Source organism: Nuphar pumila, chromosome 5 (assembly GCF_984573655.1).
Source record: "Nuphar pumila chromosome 5, dmNupPumi1.hap1.1, whole genome shotgun sequence".
Lineage (NCBI taxonomy): Eukaryota > Viridiplantae > Streptophyta > Magnoliopsida > Nymphaeales > Nymphaeaceae > Nuphar > Nuphar pumila.
The window spans coordinates 138,568,172-138,588,941 of NC_143253.1; the positions used below are offsets into that span (position 1 = coordinate 138,568,172).

The window sequence follows — 20,770 nt, forward strand, 5'->3', positions numbered from 1 at the left end:
TATTGGTCTAGCGGCATTTTAAGTACCACTCTTTAGAAATATGTCAATATTTTACAAAATCTTTAGATGTTCTAGTCCAAAAGATCAATGTGCTACTGTCTTTTGTAGTGTTATATGTGATAATTTACAGAGGTGTAATGTGCGTAATATATGTCAAGTAGAAAGTACAACTATGGATAAGTGTTGAAATTAGTGGAGGGGATACAATTGAAAATGTTGCATCTAGAGATGCAATTGAGAAGCAAAGTGATGAATAAAAGTCTGTTAGTGAACAGATAAAGACAGGCCATGGATTGTGTAATGAACAAGTGGAGATAATTTGAGCTCTCAAGGTATAATGCCTTTGGAGGTTGAAAGGAGAAAGATGGATCTCCTTGGTTGAGAAAATGCCTTAAGCCCCAAAGTGACTACTTATTTGGGGGCTGCACATCTTATATATATATGGAAAATGAAAACCTACAAAATGGGCACCCTGCTAAATGAAACATGTTAATGGATTTTTTGTATTTTTTTCAAAATTCCAACCCCATAGATGTGTTCAGCACAGAGTTGCTAGTCGAGAAAGCAGGAGCGGGAAGCAATTCGGGAAGCGGGAAGAGAGGCAGTTCTAAAGTTTTAGTAAGCGGGAAGCACGAGACGACTTAGAAGCGAACCGGGAATCGTCTCGGAAGCAAGAAGGGAAGCGACCTAGGAAGTGAACCAAAAGCGAATCAGGATTCGAAGGGGGAACGAAGAAGGAAGTGACCAAGGATTCAAGTGGGAAGTCATTTTATGGGGTGGGTCATTGACATCGATGAACCAAAACATCTACAAAGAATACTAACTAAAGAGAATGACATTTATTCCAAGAGAGATCATGGCAAAATAGTGTAGAATTTACCCCAAAAAATTGATACAGATCATGTCCAAGGAGTGCTTTGAGGCATCAAAAAATACCAATCAGGAATGTCAACATCAACAAGAAACAGAAACCCAAAACTCACCTTATTAGACTTTGCATGTGCAACCGAAAACTGAGTTTGATCCTTGATAGCAGGGAACAAAGAATCTCCAGTATTATCTTTGCTCTAAATCAAATAAACAAAGTAGATCAAATATTACATTTCAAAAAATCCTATCATGAGATACAACTGACTGGTGATTATAAAGAAGTCTTACTTTGTCATACACATACAAGTTTCCATCAGCATGAGAAACAACAAAAAGACCATCGCCTTCAGGCACCCATGCAATACTAGTACATCGACTGTGAAAAGAAAATAATTCCCACTTTCAGATTGGTGAAAGGAAAGGATCTGTCTCTGCATATAAGTATACCAGCGTGTTTAAATGAAATAAACAAGGCAGCCAAAAATCACAACATGGAACAAGAACAATAAGACAAAATTGTGGCTATAAAAGTTGAGTCTTCACCCCTCAGATAACCAGCAGTGCAGTTAAAGGCTTCTAGTTGAGAGGGGAACATCCATGGATGCTCACAAAAGCAATAAAGATTTGTACATCTCAATTTTCAGGAAAAAGAAAACACAAAAATGATATTGAACTGCAACATCTAACCCAAGAGAAGACCTGTGGTCTTTTAACTTATTGGACATCATTGCCTTGGGACTGCTAAAAACATCTTTCTCAATGGCACTTGTTCAATTTACTTGCTTCAAGTACTTGTCATCTTATCACATAGTGTCTGATTCATTTCTAATAGTTTATGTAGTGAATGGAGACCTATATGAACTCAAGAGGGGGAATAATCTCCTTCATTAATACACATCTTGTCTGATATCTGCTTGAAATATTATCTTTTGATCATTTGCCTGTTGTGCTTATGAACCTCTTACATAGTTTTCTAGACTCAGGTGCTTCATGTCATGTGACCCCAAATAAGTCCTTACCATAGTTGCAATGAAAGGTCAGTTTGCCTTGCAAACCCCATTTCAGGCACACCAGTATTAAGATAGATGTAATGTTTGTATTGTAAGATCGCGTATTTTTGGTACTTAGACATTTCTTGAGATTTTTGAAAATTTGTCTAAGTCTGGGAGAAAAATCGTTTGAGGCTCGATTTTTAGACCGATGCCTTTGAGTCTGGGTTTGACCCAAGTCTCATCGACAAGGTCGAGGCGAGCCAATCAAAACGCGGTAGAGAGTTTTATTTTCAACCTTTAAATTCGGGTTATTTTCGAGCATGATTCGGAATTGGGTATTCGTGTAATATATCGTTGGATGCGTCTCGAAATTATGCGCACGATGGTATTTTAACTTTTCTCAATTCAAGTTTCGGTTGGCCCAAAAATTGCGTTTTTCTAAAATTTTAGCAGTTTGTCGAGATGGATCCAGAATTGGATCGGATTGGATCCAAGGCCTAGGATCCAAATTTTTATGGATTTGGGTCCTAGTCGAGTCCTATGAAAATCTGGACTTGATCCGGGTCCTACTCCAATTTTTGTTTTGGGTATGGGTTTGGATCTTGGATTCGGATTCGGATCCAAATCCAAGCCCAACGTTTCGTAACTTTAATCTGAGTATCAAGCTTTATTGTGGGGTTAAATAAGGTTAGGGAGCCTCCTGGATTAATTTGGTAATTTTGAGATATTTTTAATTAATTAATATTAATTAATTAATTAATATTAATTAATTAATTAATTAATTAATTAATTAATAATAATTAATTAATTAATATTAATTCCGAGTTTGTATTCTGGGCTGGGTGGGGGGGCTCTCTAAAAGAGTCCCTATTCTTACCCAAGAAGGGTTAAGAGAGTTTTAGAAAGTTTGGAAAGCCTTAAGAATAGAAAAATCAACATTTGAGGGTCTTTTAAGAAAATTGGAAACTAGAGGAGAGGAGTTCCATATTTTTGGAAACTCTCTCAAGAGAGAGGGCTGGAGAAGGGGTAGAGTGACCCCCTCTCACCTCACCTTTAAGTAAACAAAAAAAAAGGGGAAAAAGAAAGAAGAGAAAGAGGGAAAGAGAGAGAGAGAGAGAGAGAGAGAAAGAAAGGGAGAGAGGAGAGAAGGAGATAGAAGAAGGGTAGAGGCTGTGTACTCAGCCAAGCTCCTTTCCACAGCCCCTTTTTGCGTTTTTCCCTCAAAGTACGGGTACCTCTTTGTGAAACTGTTGAGGAATAGGGTGGAGATGGATTTCATGCATCTTTTTGATGGAAATCCATGGTGGATTAAGGGATCCACGATTTTCGACCACTTCATATATATATTTGTGTTTTTCACTGTTTTGCAAGAAAAAGGTTTTATTTAGGACCTTCAAGATGATGTGGGTGATGGCCGACAGACCAACCGAACCTGGTTCGGTTGGCCTATCAGGCCATACCTATCATAGCAGCCCAGCCGATCGATCGGCTGGGCATGTGACCCCCCCTTTCAAAAAAAAAAAAAAACAAATAATATATATAGTTTTTTTATGCATATGCTGGTCGTTCCTGGCAGCATACACAGCCCCGGATAGCGCCTGTGCATAGGCTGTCAGACCCAGCTGACAGTGGTCGACTGGGCTGGACTGTTTCAAAAAAAAAAAAAAACCTTCTTACTTACCGTGTGGTGGATGGTTGGCTGGCAGCCAGCCGAGTAGCCAACATGCTGGCAGGGTGCGCCAGGCCCAGCACCCAGTCGGCTGGGTGCTAGGCGAGCCTATGACAGGGCCATAGCAGGCCCAGCCGTCCCAGTCGGCTGGGTGCTGGCCTGTGGTCTCAGGTAACAAAAAAAAAGTGTATTGATAGTCTTGTTGTGGTTTTATGCTGTGGTTTCCTGGCAGCATACACAGGGTCGGCTGGGCTGAGACTGTTAAATAGAAAAAAAATAAATAAATATTAACATATATATACTCCATTTGGCTGGGTTGTTTAATACAACAACAACAACAACAACTACGCCTTCATCCCAAAACAATTGGGGTCAGCGATATGAACCAAAAAAGAAATTCATTTTGGGTCTTCCACATGAATCCTTTTCCTCCAATCATTTCTATCCAACGCCATGTCCTCGGTGAGGTTCAAAGCATTCATATCCTTTCCTATCATCTCCATCCAAGTCTTCCTAGGCCTACCCCGACCTCTTTTAACTAATATATTTTCCCATTTCTCCAACCTTCTAACTGGAGCATCATTAGGCCTTCGCCGAATATGTCCAAACCACCGTAAACGATTCTCTCGCATCTTATTTTCAATGGGTGCAACACCTACCTTCTTACGTATCTCTTCGTTCCGAATCTTATCTTTTATTGTATTTCCACACATCCATCTAAGCATCTGCATCTCAGCTACACTCATTTTTTGAATATGATGTCTCTTGGCAGCCCAACATTCCGTACCATATAGTAAAGCGGGTCTAATAGTCGTCCTATAAAACTTTCCCTTCAACCGCAATGGCATTCTACGATCGCACAGCACTCCAGTAGCACTTTTCCATTTCATCCACCCAACCTTTATCCTATGATTTACATCTCCATCAATTTCTCCATACTTTTGAATGATGGATCCCAAATATTTGAAATAATCATTCACCGGTATATCTTGCTCACCAAGCTTCACTACACTCCCATCACTACTTCGTTGCTTACTAAACCGACATTCCATATATTCAGTCTTACTCTTACTCAACTTAAAACCTCTAGCTTCCAATGTCTGTCTCCATAATTCTAACTTAGCATTAACCCCAGCTCTAGACTCATCAATCAAAACAATATCATCAGCAAACAACATACACCACGGTACATTTTCTTGAATTGATCTCGTAAGCTCATCCATCACTATTGCAAATAGGAAAGGGCTTAAAGCAGATCCTTGATGTAACCCAACCGTTATCGGGAAATTGGTTGTCACCCCTCCACAAGTGCGGACATTGGTTACTACTCCTTCATACATATCTTTAATTATACTAATGTACTTGAGAGAAACACCTTTCTTCATCATTGTCCACCAGAGAACGTCCCTAGGTACTCTATCGTATGCCTTCTCTAAATCAATAAAAACCATATGCAAATCTTTGGATGGTGTTGTTTAATAAAGAAAAAAAAATTGTATGTTGTGTATGGGTTGGATGGTGTAGTGAAAAAAAAAAGATTGTTATGCAAATAACTGATTTTCTATTCATATGTTGTTCGGTTGACAGCATACACAGGCCCAGATCGAGCATGTGCACACACTGTCAGCCCCAGCCAGGTGGTTGGCTGGGTATGGGGTGAAACAGAACAAAAAAAAAGTTATATGCTGGGTTGGGCTGGCTGTAAAACCTAAGAAAAAAAATTATTTGGGCCCGGGTCGGACCCTAACCCGGACCCAACCCGGGTCCGTCACGGGCTTAGTCGGCTGCGTGCTAATAAAAGCACGCAGCAACAAAGGGAAGGAGGTCTCTCGAAAACTCCTCCCCCCCCCCTCTGTTCTCTCTCTCGATCGACCACCCTTGCTGACTTCTGTGTTGCCGAGCACCCCCATCGGCGACCCCCCAACTTCCGGCGACTTCCTTCCTCCGGAAGCCTCCCCAAGTACGCCCTTTTCCCTTCTTTGCTCTCTCGTCTCTCCCCCGATCCCTCTCTTTCTCCATCAACTTTCCGTTGCGCAGGGAGGCGGTCGAGCCGCCTCCCTGTTGCCCTAAATCACAAGGGAGGGGGCAAAGCCCCCTCACTGCGACTCTTTTCAGCGAGGGAGGGGCCGAGCCCCTCCCTGCGACGTGTTTTGTAAGGGAGGGGCCGAGCCCCCTTCCCTGTGCCACGATTGGGAGGGGAGGGGTCGAGGCCCCCTCCCTGCTCCTTACTCCCTGTGGGGTCACGAGAGGGGTCGAACCCCCTCCCTATGCCCACTTTTAGCCGGGGAGGGGCCGAGCCCCTCCCTGCTCCCTGTATCGGCAAGGGAGGGGGTCGAGCCCCTCCCTACTCACAGTTGTGTTAGGCAAGGGGGTCGAGCCCCTCCCTGCACCCTCGTCTTCTTCTCTCCTCCTTTTCAGTCAGTAGGCTGGCAGGGACGACGCCCCCTGTCGCCTGTGTCCGACTGGTTGGCAGGGGGTGATGCCCCCTGCCGCTTGTTGTTGATCGACTGGGGGTTTTCAGCCCCTGCCCCTCACTCTCTCTCTGTCGCCTGAAACTTTTGGATTGGCAGGCCCTTGCCTGTCGAATCTGGTGGGTCGGCAGGGGCTGGAGCCCTGCCTGTCCTTTGTCGACAGGGGCGACACCCCCTGTCACCTACATATCATAGGTCTGCAGGGGCCTTGGCCCCTGCCTCTCGTTTCTCGGCAGGAGCCGAAACCCCCCTACCCTTTTTGTTGTTACAGCAGGGGCCATTGGCCCATGGCCCCTGCCCTTTATCTTTTCCAGCAGGGGCCGATGGCCCCTGCACCTGTTCTTCGGCAGCAAGGGTCATTGGACCCTGCCTCACATTTTTTCAAGGTTGGCGGGGACCGTTGCCACCTGCACCTTGTTTGTTTTTCGGTAGGGGGTTTCGCCCCTCTGCCTTGATCTTGCTGCCTGTCTCGTTTCCAGCAGGGGGCTGCGCCCCTTGTCCTGCTTCCTGTTGAGGCAGGTTCAGCAGGGAGCCTCTGCTCCCTCCCCTGCCTTTTCTATGCTCCCTGCCTCTGTGGCTTTTTGTCGGCAGGAGTGAGGCCTCTGCCTCCTCGTTGTTTGTTGACAGCAGGTCGACAGGGGCTCACAATCCCTGCCCCTGCTTCTTACGCTTATAGCAGGTGCGCAAGGGCGCGATGCCCCTGCCTTTGCTTCCCTTACGTCAGGACGACAACAGTGCCCCTGACCTTCTATTTTTGGTATTAGTTTGCTAAGATTGTTACTTTTGCATCTCGTGCAACGGATCCTGCTCACGCTCCGCGACCCGAGCTGTCCATCGCTTACACTCGCAGACACCAACAAGCTTGCAACTCCCAAAGGTAGAGGAAGATTGCACAGAAGACTTGGACAATTGAATTAAGTTCAATTAACTAAAATGGACCTTTAAATAAACATATATAGAAATATATATTTATACGAGTACGCATTTAACTTAAGGACGCGGTTTCGCGATCCTCGTCATTTACTACTTACAGTCTTCACCTTGCCGTCGTGCATTGCGTCGAGGTTTTGCGTTGCACTCCTGCTTACAGTCTTTACCTTGTCGTCGCACATTGCGCCGAGGTTTTACGTTGCACTCCTGCTTACAGTCTTTACCTTGCCATCGCACATTGCGCGAGGTTTTACGTTGCACTCCTGCTTACAGTCTTTACCTTGTCGTCGCGCATTGCGCCGAGGGTTTGCGTTGCACTCCTGCTTACAGTCTTTACCTTGCCGTCGCGCATTGCGCCGAGGTTTTGTGTTGCACTCCTGCTTACAGTCTTTACCATGTTGTCGCGCATTGCGCCGAGGTTTTGCGATGCACTCCTGCTTACAGTCTTTACCTTACCGTCGCGCATTACGCCGAGGTTTTGCGTTGCAGTCCTGCTTACAGTCTTTACTTTGTCGTCGCGTTTTGTACCCAAACTCTTGCTTTTGCATGTGTTGTTACTGCCTTGCTATTGCAGATGATGCTTCGGTCTTCGCTCATTGCATACGCTTTAGCGGCATCCTCGTGGAGGATGCAAGAGGCATTTACCGTTCTCCCTCTTGCGACAAGAGTTGAGTCAGGAGCTTAGCGATTCATCATCGTCGAAGGAAAGGGATCCCTAGCAGGGATCCGGGTGTATCGAGTACGCCATCTTGCAGACGAATTGGGGTTCAAGCGAACTTCTTAGCGGAGGGTTCTGTTGAGAAACCTGTATCCCGTCTATCGAGGCCAGTATTGAGTCATGGGAGACATGTAGATACCCCGATAGCGGAAGAGATTCGAGATAATCACATGCCAAATATTGGCACAAGCTGTTGGCTGTTTCAAAAGACAAAGAATGTCAAAGTATAGTTTGAGAAGCATTACATCTTTGTGAAACACTTCTGTTGAGGTTCTTATTGAGGAACTATACCTCCATCCTAGAGTACTTGTAGTTGTGCACTACACGCTCGTACTGCGATGATCGGATGAGACGGTCGTGCGACCTCGAATAGTGCTAAATGCACAATGTTGTAATCACATAAAATGGCCTCACATTCGCCTTCACAGGTAAGATGCTCGAGTGGTTTAAAGACCACAGCATAGAATGGGTCGTTAGTTAAGCAACCCCTAACGCACCCATTCGCTTCTTGTTGTCTGTCAAGAGAGATGACAGAGCAGTACAAAATTTCAATAAACAGGTTGTTAACAACCACCCCACAGGCAATGATCCGACCTCTCCAGTCATTGGAATTAGAGAAAAGGGGCTATAATAGTTAGCTCAACACTTCTGCAGAAGTTGGATGCATCTGTAGCACTGCTTACCTGCCTTTGGGGAATCCTCTCTCGGCTAAAGCCGTCCCTTTAGGAGCGGACTCAACTAGCTATTCGTGTTATTGAAAATACATAGAATAACAGATGCCCGAACTAGTCTCAGTTGTTTCTATGTTTTTACTGCGCGTACCCGCAGTCCAGTAATATTGAAACATAAAGTTTGTTCACACTGGTTAATTACTTGTTTTACCCCTTGGTCGAACTGCTTGGTGCTTATTGTAACGTAGCACTTATTGGCTTGCGTCTCTTATGATTGATGTGATTGCATACAGCTCGTAATCTACGAACTGGTGGCAACTAAAATTGATGTGGCTGCTTGTCTTATAAGCTACTTACATATTGTGATATAATTGTTGCCGTATAATTGCTTGTGATGCAATGGTTTATGCCTTACGATTAATTTAATTACTTGCTGATGAACTGAGCCATTTGATGGTAATTGTATGTTTTGCGAGCATTGTTATGAGTGCTTGGCTTGTTGAGTTGTTTTGTTTGACTGTAGGATAGAGTTAGTTACTCTTCACCCATAGAATCAGCTGGATTGCCATATCTGTGTGTTCTCATATGTCGTTTATGCATGCTTTGAGGTCCTATTTGAGGATTGCAATGTTCCTTGTGGCAATATTTTGATGCGTAGTACTATATGCTTTTGTGTGATGTGATTAATATGTCACGTGATAAGAAATGTTGGAAGTATTGCGATAATATGTTCATGGTTCATGGAACCTTATTGGAGGAATAAGTGATCGTGTGTTTTGTTTTACCATGTGAAGTGATACGATGCATATTGCTGATATACATGCTTGTGCCCATATTGGTGGCTACCTATGTCACATGGGTGCGGGTGCGGGTGCGGCGCAATTTTAAAAATTTTGGACACGGGGACTCGGCTATATATATACATATATATATATATATATATATATATATATATATATATATATATATATATATATATATATATCCTGTGTGCATATATATGGATATTGTCCTCTAACCTTTGGCACCAGCATGAGTGTTTTTATAAATTTTGCAAATTGTACTTTTGCCCTTGCAGAAAGGGGGGTCTGGGGAATTTTTTTTTTCTAGAGCTTATGTTTAAGACTCATGCTATATACATATTTTTTAAAAATATATAAAAAGATCATTTTTTACCCTAAAAAATAGAGATTTTTGACTCGGTCAACGTTGACCGAGTCCAAAACAAGGACGGACTCGGCCTCGACTCGTTGACAGAGTCTGGGTTGTGTCCGAAGCCGCACCCGTGTCGGGACGTGTCGACTAGGGTGTGGCGCCTCCCTAGCCGAGTCCGTGTGACATAGGTGGCTACTGACCCAAGAGCGGTCAATTGTTTGGAGGAGTCTACTATATTGATGCATGTATCACTGAGTATGGTATCTGTTGAGGACCTGATCTCCAAAGGATTATCTGCGAGGGCGTGTATGATCAAGACCAGGTAACCAGCTAGAGTGGTAGATTCTCTGTGAGGATGTACGTTGTCCACGAACGGGTAGCCGCAAAGACGGTGAACTCCTGTGAGGAAGTGCATGGTCAAAGACCAAGTATACCATCTAAGGCGGAATTCCTTGTGAGGTTATACATTTTCCAGACCAAGTGATCCTGCATTGATCTTGTTGATTGTAATAGTGGCTATCGACCCTGAAAGCGGTCATTTGTGTTGATGTGTGAAATGAAATGGGGATCTTCGAAACACGAGCTTTGATTAACAAGAGAAAGTGTCAAGAATGACACTAAAGCATAACCCTTAAAAAGGGTATAACTGGAAACAAAATAAAAATAAAAATGTATTCTTTATTGATATGAAAAACCAATTGCTTAAGAAGCATTGGAGTGAAATACAAGAGGGGCTGCACCCCTTTATATACACAGCTGAAAGAGGACTCAATAGAGCTGTTGGGCACAGTCCAACAGCTCTATTTAGAGCTGTTGGACTGTGTCAGTCCAACAGCTCTATTGCTAGTCAAGTCTGGACAGGACTTGACTAGCAACAGTCATTCTAGTTCAAACTGAACTAGATGACATAAAGACAAAAAATAAAAATAAAGGAAAAAAAATACAGAAAAGAAAGAAATTAAAAATGTATTTATATATATATATATAATAATATAATATTATTATATATACATATATGTACAGTTTTACATTGTAACAGTCCCCCTCAAACTTACGGTACAATGAGCGAAAGTTTGTCTAAGAGAAAGTGAAATCGGGGAGCAGCGAGAGGCTTTGTAAAGAGGTCTGCTAACTGATATTCTGAAGTGACATATGGCAGATCAATTATCCCGTGTAGATATTCCTCTCTGACGTAGTGACAATCCATTTCGATGTGTTTGGTGCGTTCGTGGAATGTTCTGTTACTGGCAATGTAGATCGCACTTTTGTTGTCACAACACATTTGTGAAGCCTTTGTTGCTTCAACTCCCATGTCAGCAAGCAGTCGTCGGAGCCAAACTACTTCCATGGTCGTGGTTGCCATGGCTCTGTATTCAGCTTCGGTGGATGAGAGAGATACCTTCTGCTGCTTTTTACACCTCCACGAGATTAATGATTCCCCTAAAAAGACACAAAAGCCAGTGGTTGAGTGTCTGTTATTGGGATCACCTCCCCAATCAGCATCAGTATATGCAATTAAATCAAGAGAAGAGGAGGAAGATAAGAAAAGTCCTCGTGAAAGAGAGGACTTGATGTATCTGATAATACGCATGACTGCTCCCATATGAACAGAAGTAGGAGCATGTTGAAATTGACTTGCTGTATGAACAACATGTGCTATATCTGGTCTGGTAATGGATAGATAGGAAAGTGCCCCGACAAGCTGTCTGTAAGGAGTAGGGTCTGCAGGAAGTTCTCCATCATCAATCTTCATTTTAACATTAACAACTTCTGGAGTGTCAACTTTCTTATCATCAGTAATACCAGACCTGAAAACAATATCAAAAGCAAATTTAGTCTGAGATAATAAATATCCTCTAGGAGAATAAGCAACTTCAATGCCTAAAAAATATCTCAACAAGCCCAAATCAGTCATTTCAAAATGAGATTTAAGAAGTGTTTTGATTGTTTCAACTCCCTGTTTATCGCTTCCGGTGATGATCATATCATCCACATAGAGAAGAAGCACAATGATCCCTGCATCAGAATTCTTAATAAACAAAGCAGTGTCAGTTAAACAGAATTGAAAACCAATATCAATCATAACACGACTAAACCTATCATACCAAGCTTTTGGTGCTTGTTTAAGTCCATAAAGAGCTTTTTCTAAGCGAAGGACTTTACCCTTAGGAATACTTAGACCAGGAGGGGGTTCCATATATACTTCTTCAACTAGCTTTCCATTTAAAAAAGCATTTTTGACATCCATTTGAAAAATAGACCATTTTTTGATAGAAGCTAAGGCAATTAAGGTTCGGACAGTAGTCATACGAGCCACCGGAGCAAAGGTTTCTTCATAATCAATCCCATATTCTTGGGCATAACCTTTGGCTACTAAACGGGCTTTATATCTTTCAAGAGTACCATCACTCTTGGTTTTAATTTTATAAACCCATCGACATCCTATAGTTTTCTTCCCTGGAGGAAGATCTTGAATATTCCATGTAGAAGCCTTTTCAAGTGCATCTAATTCAACTTTCATGGCTTCTATCCATTTGATATCATTTTTTGCTTGAAAATATGTGGATGGTTCTTCATATGAGTGAATTAATGCAATAATTGCCCTATATGTGGGTGAGAAAGACTCGTATGATACAAACTTTTCTGGAGGCCTCGAGATTCGGGATGATTGTCTAGTTGGAATGTTAGAATATTTCTCAAGTGCACATGGAGTATTAGACTCTTGTCGCCCGGAATATTGAATACTAGTATCTCTATGAACTTCATTTTCAACATTAAGATCAATAATTCTTGGATCATCATCAAAGTTACAATCAAGGTCATATTCATCAGATGTTGATGTTAGATCTAGCAAAAAGGAGTACTCAGTGACTCTCCTTTTCAAGAAAGGAAACATTTCTAGACACATATAGTTTATTATTTTTGAAGTCAAAACATCTATAACCTTTCTGGTTTTCAGCATATCCTAAAAAGGCACAGGGAATCGCACGAGGGGAAAGTTTATCATTTTTGTCAGTAAATATGAAACATTTGCACCCAAATATTCTTAATCTAGAGTAGTCTGGAGAAATGTTCATAAGTTTTTCAATGGGAGTGATATTTTGTAACGAAGAAGATGGCATCCTATTAATGAGATAGGTGGCAGTTAAGGCAGCTTCTGCCCAAAAGTCTTTAGGGACTTGATTTGCTATTAATAAAGTTCTAGTGGTTTCTATAATATGGCGATGTTTTCGTTCTGCCAGTCCATTTTGTTGAGGTGTATAAGGACAAGATCTTTGATGTGTGATGCCATGCAATTTAAGATAATTTTGAAAATCTGTGGATAAAAACTCTCCCCCTGAATCTGTGCGAAAAATAGTAATATCATTTTGAAATTTGTTTTTAACCATATTATGAAAAGTTTGAAAGTATGAAAATACTTCAAACTTATGTTTGAGAAAATACATCCACGTATGTCGGGAGAAATCATCGACAAAAATAACATAGTAAACAAATCCTCCTTTAGAAATTACTGGTGCAGGACCCCAAACATCCGAGTGTATTAATTCAAGTGGTCTTGAAGAGAAAAAGGTTCTGTTCTGAAATGGTAATCTTTTCATTTTGCCGAGAATACAATCTTTACAATCAAATGATTCAGAGTTACAAAATTTCCCTAGATTTGGAAAATGTTGGATTTTGGCTATATGTGGGTGACCAAGTCTCTTATGCCACAGTTCCAACTCTATTTTTTGAATATTATAACAAAAAGCTTTCTTCGGCATTTCCAAAAAATCCATGTAATAGAGTCCTCCTTCTCTATGGCCTTCCCCAATCAGCTTGCCTGACTGGCGATCCTGTACCCAACAACCATGAGAAGAAAAAGAAATATTACACCCATAATCAGAAATTTGAGATACAGATAAAAGATTTAAATTTAATTTGGGAACATGTCTAATTTCTGGAATAAAAAATTTTTTTGTTTTATAAATTTTTTCAAAATCTCCTGTTCCTTCTATTTCAAGAGAAGTCCCATCAGCAGTAAAGACCTTTGACACACTTGTTTTATTTTTAACACATTTGGATAGACTTTGATTATTTGGGGTCATATGAAAAGATGCACCAGAGTCAAGAAGCCAAGAAATTTTACCTAAATCAGAAAAAGATGAGGCTGCTGCGCCGGTTGAAGCTTCAGATGAGGAAGAGGCACCTTTGATGAGAGGCTGAAGGATCTCCATTAGTTGGGCCAGGGAAACTGGTGCATCCTGATCTTTAGGCTTCGATCCAGCAATTGCAGCTCCTTTTTCTCTCAGCTCCTTAAGTTTGGGACATTGTGGCCTGTAGTGTCCCGGTTCATGACAGTGATGACAAATAACTTTCTTCTTATCATAGTCACCATTTTGTCGGTTAAAGTGAGGAGGCCTATATGATCGAACATGATTCCCTGGTCTAGACACGGCTAAAACGGAATCATCTTCAATTTTTAAAGAACCTTTCCGGAGACGATTTTCTTCCATTGTTAACTCTTCAATAGTTTCAACAATAGAAGGAATTTTTCCCGGTGAAGTAGGGCCGATTTAGTGGTTTCAAATTCCGGCCTTAATCCAGTGATAAACTGGTAAAAATGTTCAACATCGAGTTGTTTCTGACGAAGCTCGATGTCTTCGGCACAATGCCACTTTGGTTCTAAAAGGGAAAGTTCTTCCCAAAGTTCAGACAACCCATTGTAATATTCACGAATAGTTTTGTCTCCTTGTGTCATCATTCGAACTTTTTCTTGGAGGTTGCACACGTGTGCAATATCTTTAAGGGAATACATATTCTTAAGGTATTCCCATGCCTTATCGGCATGATCAAATTTGGCAAGACTTGAGCATTTTTTAATGTCAACGCTATTGATAAGCCATGACATTATCTTCGCATGAGATATTCTCCATTCTTTCCATTTCTTCTCGTATGAGGCAATAGCCTTGATTTTCTCTTCTTCCGATAGAGGGACGTCTTTATCTCCCTCCTTTTTAGTAAGAGATAGCTTAGGTTCCGAATCGGAACCATCCACAATCCCCCATAAGCCTTTTCCCCATATATGGTGCTTCATGATTGAAGCCCATGTTACATAGTTCGTATCGCTTAGTTTCATAGGCATGATGGTGACTTTATCATTGTCATCCATCGATTACAAGGAGAGAAAGAATAGGGATAGAAGAGAAACAAGAAGGAAAATGAGAAAGAAAGAAAAAAAAAACAATACAACAAGATGTGAAATCTTCTCCAATGAAGTGATAAAACACTTCTCTTCAAGTGGCGAACACTTTTGCAAACGGGCACGGAAACCGAGGCAGCTTTTCCTCAAGATTTAGTACTTCCGCGGCTCTGATACCATGAAATGAAATGGGGATCTTCGAAACACGAGCTTTGATTAACAAGAGCAAGTGTCAAGAATGACACTAAAGCATAACCCTTAAAAAGGGTATAACTGGAAACAAAATAAAAATAAAAATGTATTCTTTATTGATATGAAAAACCAATTGCTTAAGAAGCATTGGAGTGAAATACAAGAGGGGCTGCACCCCTTTATATACACAGCTGAAAGAGGACTCAATAGAGCTGTTGGGCACAGTCCAACAGCTCTATTTAGAGTTGTTGGACTGTGTCAGTCCAACAGCTCTATTGCTAGTCAAGTCTGGACAGGACTTGACTAGCAACAGTCATTCTAGTTCAAACTGAACTAGATGACATAAAGACAAAAAATAAAAATAAAGGAAAAAAAATACAGAAAAGAAAGAAATTAAAAATGTATTTATATATATATATATAATAATATAATATTATTATATATACATATATGTACAGTTTTACATTTTAACAATGTGTGTATTACAATGATTTTAATTGTATATGACATTTGTTGGGGACCGGCTTCGCAAAGGTTTCGCTGTGAGGGTATGTATAATCAAGACCAGGTGACCCGGCTAGAGTGGTAGATTCTCTGTGAGGATGTACACTATCCACGAACGGGTAGCCGCAAAGACGGTGAACTCCTGTGAGGAAGTGCATGGTCCAAGACCAGGTATACCATCTAAGGCGGTAATTGCTTGTGAGGTTGTACATTTCCCAGATAGGGTAATCCGGCTAGAGCGGTTAAATCTCTGTGAGGATGTACACTGTCCACGAACGGGTAGCCGCAAAGAGTGAACTCCTGTGAGGAAGTGTATGGTCCAAGACCAGGTATACCCTCTAGGGCGGTAATTCCTTGTCAGGTCGTATATCTCCCGAACCGAGCGATTCGTTGTGGATCTTATGTTTTTGCTTACCATAAAAAGTTATGGTGAGTTGTGATGATCTTCTAAGATTGTTTGGGATAGCCAGTTATAAATCCATAGTTTTGGCTTTCTGTTTTAGCATGTTTTCATGCAGGACTCAGATGTGAAAATCAGATCTTTATTTGATTTTAGATCATGTTTTGGACCTTCTATAGAAGGGTGGGCTTTTCGGAGAAAGTATGACGCCTTAGTGAGTCATAACAGGTGACAGTTGGCCGCGTAAGGCTTTGAGAGATGAGAATAGATTAAGGTTGTTCAGGACAAGTGTTTGTTAGAAGTAGTGAGAGCGACAAACGATGACCTGATAATGATTAAATGCAGAGACCCCGTTCTAGGAACGAGAACAAGCTTGTTGCGTGGTGGTTCACAGCTTACGATCAAATGAATCGTCTTGCTACGTTTTGACAGTTGCGCTGCTTACTTGCTTTGAACTGCTTACCTGCTTACACCGCTTACTTGCTTTAAACTGCTTACCTTCTTGCACTGCTTACCTTGTTGCACTACTTGCCCGTTTATACTGCTTACCTGTTGAACTGCATATCTGCTTTAAACTGCATAACCTGCTGAATTAAATGTACTTAATTCAGTTTCCTGTAGTCTCTCTTGTGCACCTACTAGTTTTTCGCGAAACTAACTCATTCTATAGATACACTATGGGTGATGGCGCGATTGCAAGATGGCTTCAAGACTTTTTCTTCCTGCAATTAGCCCGCGTCCTGGACGTTTTGGGTTTGTAACGGATTTTCCTTGGGATATCCGAATTTTATGAGTTTTGGTTCTTTTAGCTAATGTGCCCAAAGTTGTCATTTTGCCTTCTGAATTAACAAAAGAATAGTCTTCCGCTGATTTCATAAACAAACTCTAGAGGAAAGAGATTTTTTCTAGCCTCTTGCTTGTTTTCTGAAAGGTTCGCAAGTTTGAAATTTTGGGGCGTTACACTGGCTGTCAACTCAACCGAGTCTGGCTCAGTTGGCCTGACAGGCCGAGCCTGGGTGCCAGGTAAGTCCAGCCGGGTGTCGGGTGGACATGGGTTGATATAAAACAAAAAAAATGTGGGCTTAACGTTGGCCCACGAGCATTCGCTTTCATGTTAACCATGTATGTACCTTTAGTGCAAACTGTTACATTTTCTTTGTATCTAATTTATCTCTGATTTTATTAAAGCACAAACAGTCAAGCGAATGTGCATAGATATATCTTCATACCTTGTTGACAGATGATTTATCATAAATGTGTTTGGAAGTCATATTTGAAACATAGGGGTATGGTGTGGTATATCCAGGGAGTCGGCTGACTTGTCAACTCCAACTGATCCGGTCGGCTAGATTGGTTGGCAGGTCCATGTGGCCGAGTTATTTTGGGCTAGCCGGACAGCAGGTTGTCTGGCAGCAGTTTAGGGATGTGCAAAATATAATTGTTGGACAAAAGGAAAATATAAATTTTATATATACATAATTTCAATTTGACATATGCAGTGCTATGGTTATGCAACGAATCATTAAAATTATGTCGCTATGCAATTGTTATATGATTGATGTTTCATTTAACATGAACATGCATCACGAACGGGTTTGTTCACGTGCACACACACTCAAGGGAGTATGCATTGGCATGGATACGTGTATATGGATGTAAGAAGTACACATGGCAAAGATGTATATGATTTGAGAAATTATATGCTTATGGTTGACTTTGTTTGCATGGGTGCATGTGCATTTGACATGTTTGCATGGGTGCATGTGCATTTATAAATAACACATTACTTTGGTTTTGATATGTGATGCATTTGATGGCCTAAATGGACCATCACCAGCCTGGAGAGCCGTGAACTTGGTTGTTTTTCAGATGTATTTAATTGCATCACTTGAACCACACAAGTTGGTATTGCACACTACTGCACTGTTCTTATTGTCCTCATGGGTTGGAGTCCCGTAAGGGTCCTCACAGGGGTGGATGCGAGCTTTGACCTTTATTTTTGCATATGGTCTTGCAAAACTTAAAGAATTGACTCTTAATAAAAGATAATAATTAAGAACAATGTAATATACGTTCTGGGATCTCTCATCTGGAGAATGGAGATCTTAGAGATCCGGTCTTGGGGAGACTGTGAGGATACAAAAACTTCATGTGCTTTATTTTTGTTTCCTGAACCCGATATTGAGGTTCCTTCTGTTGGCCACGGTTTTAGAAAGAGTCCACCACTTTACCTGGGGGTGGTGTGTTTGACACGGCTGTTGTTTTTTGTACCAAGAAAGTGACACATGTAGGCGTGAGGTGTTCCTTGTGTCCCCGACATTAAATGTGGAGGTCTAATGTTCCGAAGGTGATCCAGTCGAGGGCTAAGTTTGGAACCCAATAATAAAATACAAATTGTGTGCTAAGCTACCCTGGGAACCTAACTTAACCTCAGGGATTCTACCTGTTTGGTGTATTCGCGGACAACGGTAATTAAAAAGAGGAACTTAAAGTTTTATGCATTTAATAGGGTATGCATATGGAAAGGAAAACTTAAATAAAGGATAATAAAAGGATTCATGCATTTCACATACATCATGCATCTTTCTGCTATGCATTAGATCATGCATATTTTAATTGTTCCTTCAATCATTACTTGATGGCGAGTGTGTGATGTTTACTTCCTATTGCATGTTGAAGGTTTGTTACTTGCTACTAGTTTAATGTTTCTACATGCTTAGCATTTATAACTGTTGCATGGAAAGTTTCTTAAATGCTATAAAATGTCATGTTGCATTTCCCTCAAAATATTGCATGATATCTTATCTTAACCCTTTGTCTCACCTGTTTCACTAAGAAGTAGTGCTCAGGATTTCAATTCTAACACCCTACTTTATTGGTTTTTCACAGGAACAGATGATCAGTGAAGTCGGCAGCTATTGGGAGGGCAAGAGGGTCACACTTGATTCTTGACAGCTTCCATAGTGGACAGAGTGGTTCTTTCTTTTTGGTCATTTAGCTTTGCTGTTTCTTTTCAGTTCTTTTGTTTCAGTCAGTTGCTACTTTAATTTCTGTTGAGTAGAACATTGTCTCTGGAATTGATTCTTGATTTATAAATAAAGATGTTTGCTTTGGTTTTTGTGGATGATAATTGTAAGCCCATTTGTGGTGTTTGGCTATCCAGTTGGAATTGGAACTATAAGGACCCCAGGTCTCTGAGAAGTTTTCCACACTGGAAAAAAAAATTTACTGCATTTTAAGGGGTATGTGTTGGGATCGTTACATGTATAGTAAATATATCAAGTTGTAGTTAGATATTTCTCATGTATTTCTATTTTTCTTGCTTTCAAAATATACTTTTTGTGTATTTAGTTGTATATATATATATATATATATATTAGGATTTAAGTTTTGTATACTTAATGTATACTTTAGGTTAGATTAGGGTTCTTTATTTAATTGTTTGGTCATTATTATGGAGAAGTATAGTGTTTGTCATACATGTTTTATTCTTCCTTTGTCATATCCCTTCTATGTAAATATCGTTTATTGTAAGGGCATTCTTGTATTTTAGGCACAATTAGTTGTAGGGTCGTAGAGTCAACCATTTTTGTCTTTTTTGTGGCATAGAGGGGAAGAACCCCATATATGTTATAATCATTCATTCTTTATCTTAAAGAAGTTTCTCTTTTCATCTTCTTCTTTGCTACCCTCTCATGGTTGAAACTCTATTACTTTGATCATTATTAAAATGACTAAATATTTAATTTTGTATTTATATTTTTTATTTTTAGTCATTTTACTATCCGTTGAGGTTTGCTTTAACTACTAATTTGAATAGTCAAACTAATTTTTGGGATTTACTCTAACGGTTGGTTTGACTAGTCAAACTAGATGTTAAGACTAGCTCTAACGGCTAGTTTGACTAGTCAAACTAGTCGTAATGTCTTCTTCTATATATTGATCATTCTTTTGTTGTATAGGAGAGAGAGGATGGGTGTACATATGGTGTCTGTTTGAGTGTTTTGTGGTGAGGTTCATTTGTAATTTTTTGTTTATTTTTGTTATTAATAAAAATTATTTATTTTATTTTTTGTGTTCTTATGAATGTACAAATATGTTATTCATTATTTTTGGTTAATGAATTATGTTTACGCTTTAGTCCGTTTTTGTTTGTCTTTTAGTTGTGTCTTGTGTTCCTTGCCACTTCTATCAGAGCAAGGGAATATCACCTTGATGTTTGTGGCGATGGGCTTAGGAGCCTCTTGATTGAGTGCATGCTTTGTGAAGTGTCATTGATTGAGGTATGTATCTCAAAGTTGTTTTTAGGATTTTTTTCAAGTTCTTTTTGTTGTTTGTATTCATATATTGTGTGTGAAAAGGTATTCCTTTGTTTAAAAAATTTCATAAAATCCGTTATGTCAGGGATTCTTCAACTTGTCCCCGTATCGTGTCCCTTTATATACTATTTTTAATGAGAAACTACACAAAAATAGTGTCATGTGTCCTTTTAAGTGTATCCATGTAAATAGGTGTAGATATGTTTGGCACGACGTGACAGTTCTCAAAAATTAGGACAAAGGGACATGGCTATATATATATATATATATACATCAAATTCTTAACCTAAAGGTAAAACTATGAGTCAAGTACAAACTCTTGAACAATTCTAAACCACTATAACTAAAAACATCAAATAATAAAACTAAGTTGAAATTGAAATGTAACATAATTAAAGACAATTTATAAAAGAAAAAAGCAACTGAATACAAAATAAGGCAAGACTATAAATAAAACACAATAGATAAAGTTAGACACAATGTTGATTGTCTAACACTAGTTTCACTATGTCCATGAATTGTCCTGGTGTATCCACATGTTACGTTGCCTCAACAGAAGATACACATACTAAGTGAAATGCCGGTGTGACACAGATGTTTGATCATGGGATCATGGGGATTAGTGATAGCTACACTGAAAAAAGATAACATTGCAATCTCTGCACTTTGATCATATGGGGAGACTTGTTCACTTCTTTAG

The 20,770-nt window shown here is 40.3% G+C and overlaps 1 protein-coding gene across 1 annotated transcript in view; it reads right to left on the reverse strand.

Annotated features, from left to right (window-relative positions):
• Window positions 1-20,770, reverse strand: part of LOC149838993 (uncharacterized) — a 111,957-nt gene that overhangs the window by 24,038 nt on the left and 67,149 nt on the right. Inside the window, exons 5-6 of the mRNA XM_090006924.1 lie at window positions 1,159-1,246; window positions 984-1,067 (exon numbers count right to left, since the gene is read on the reverse strand). Coding sequence (XP_089863050.1) covers window positions 984-1,067; window positions 1,159-1,246 — 172 coding nt within the window. The remainder of the gene's footprint in view (window positions 1-983; window positions 1,068-1,158; window positions 1,247-20,770) is intronic.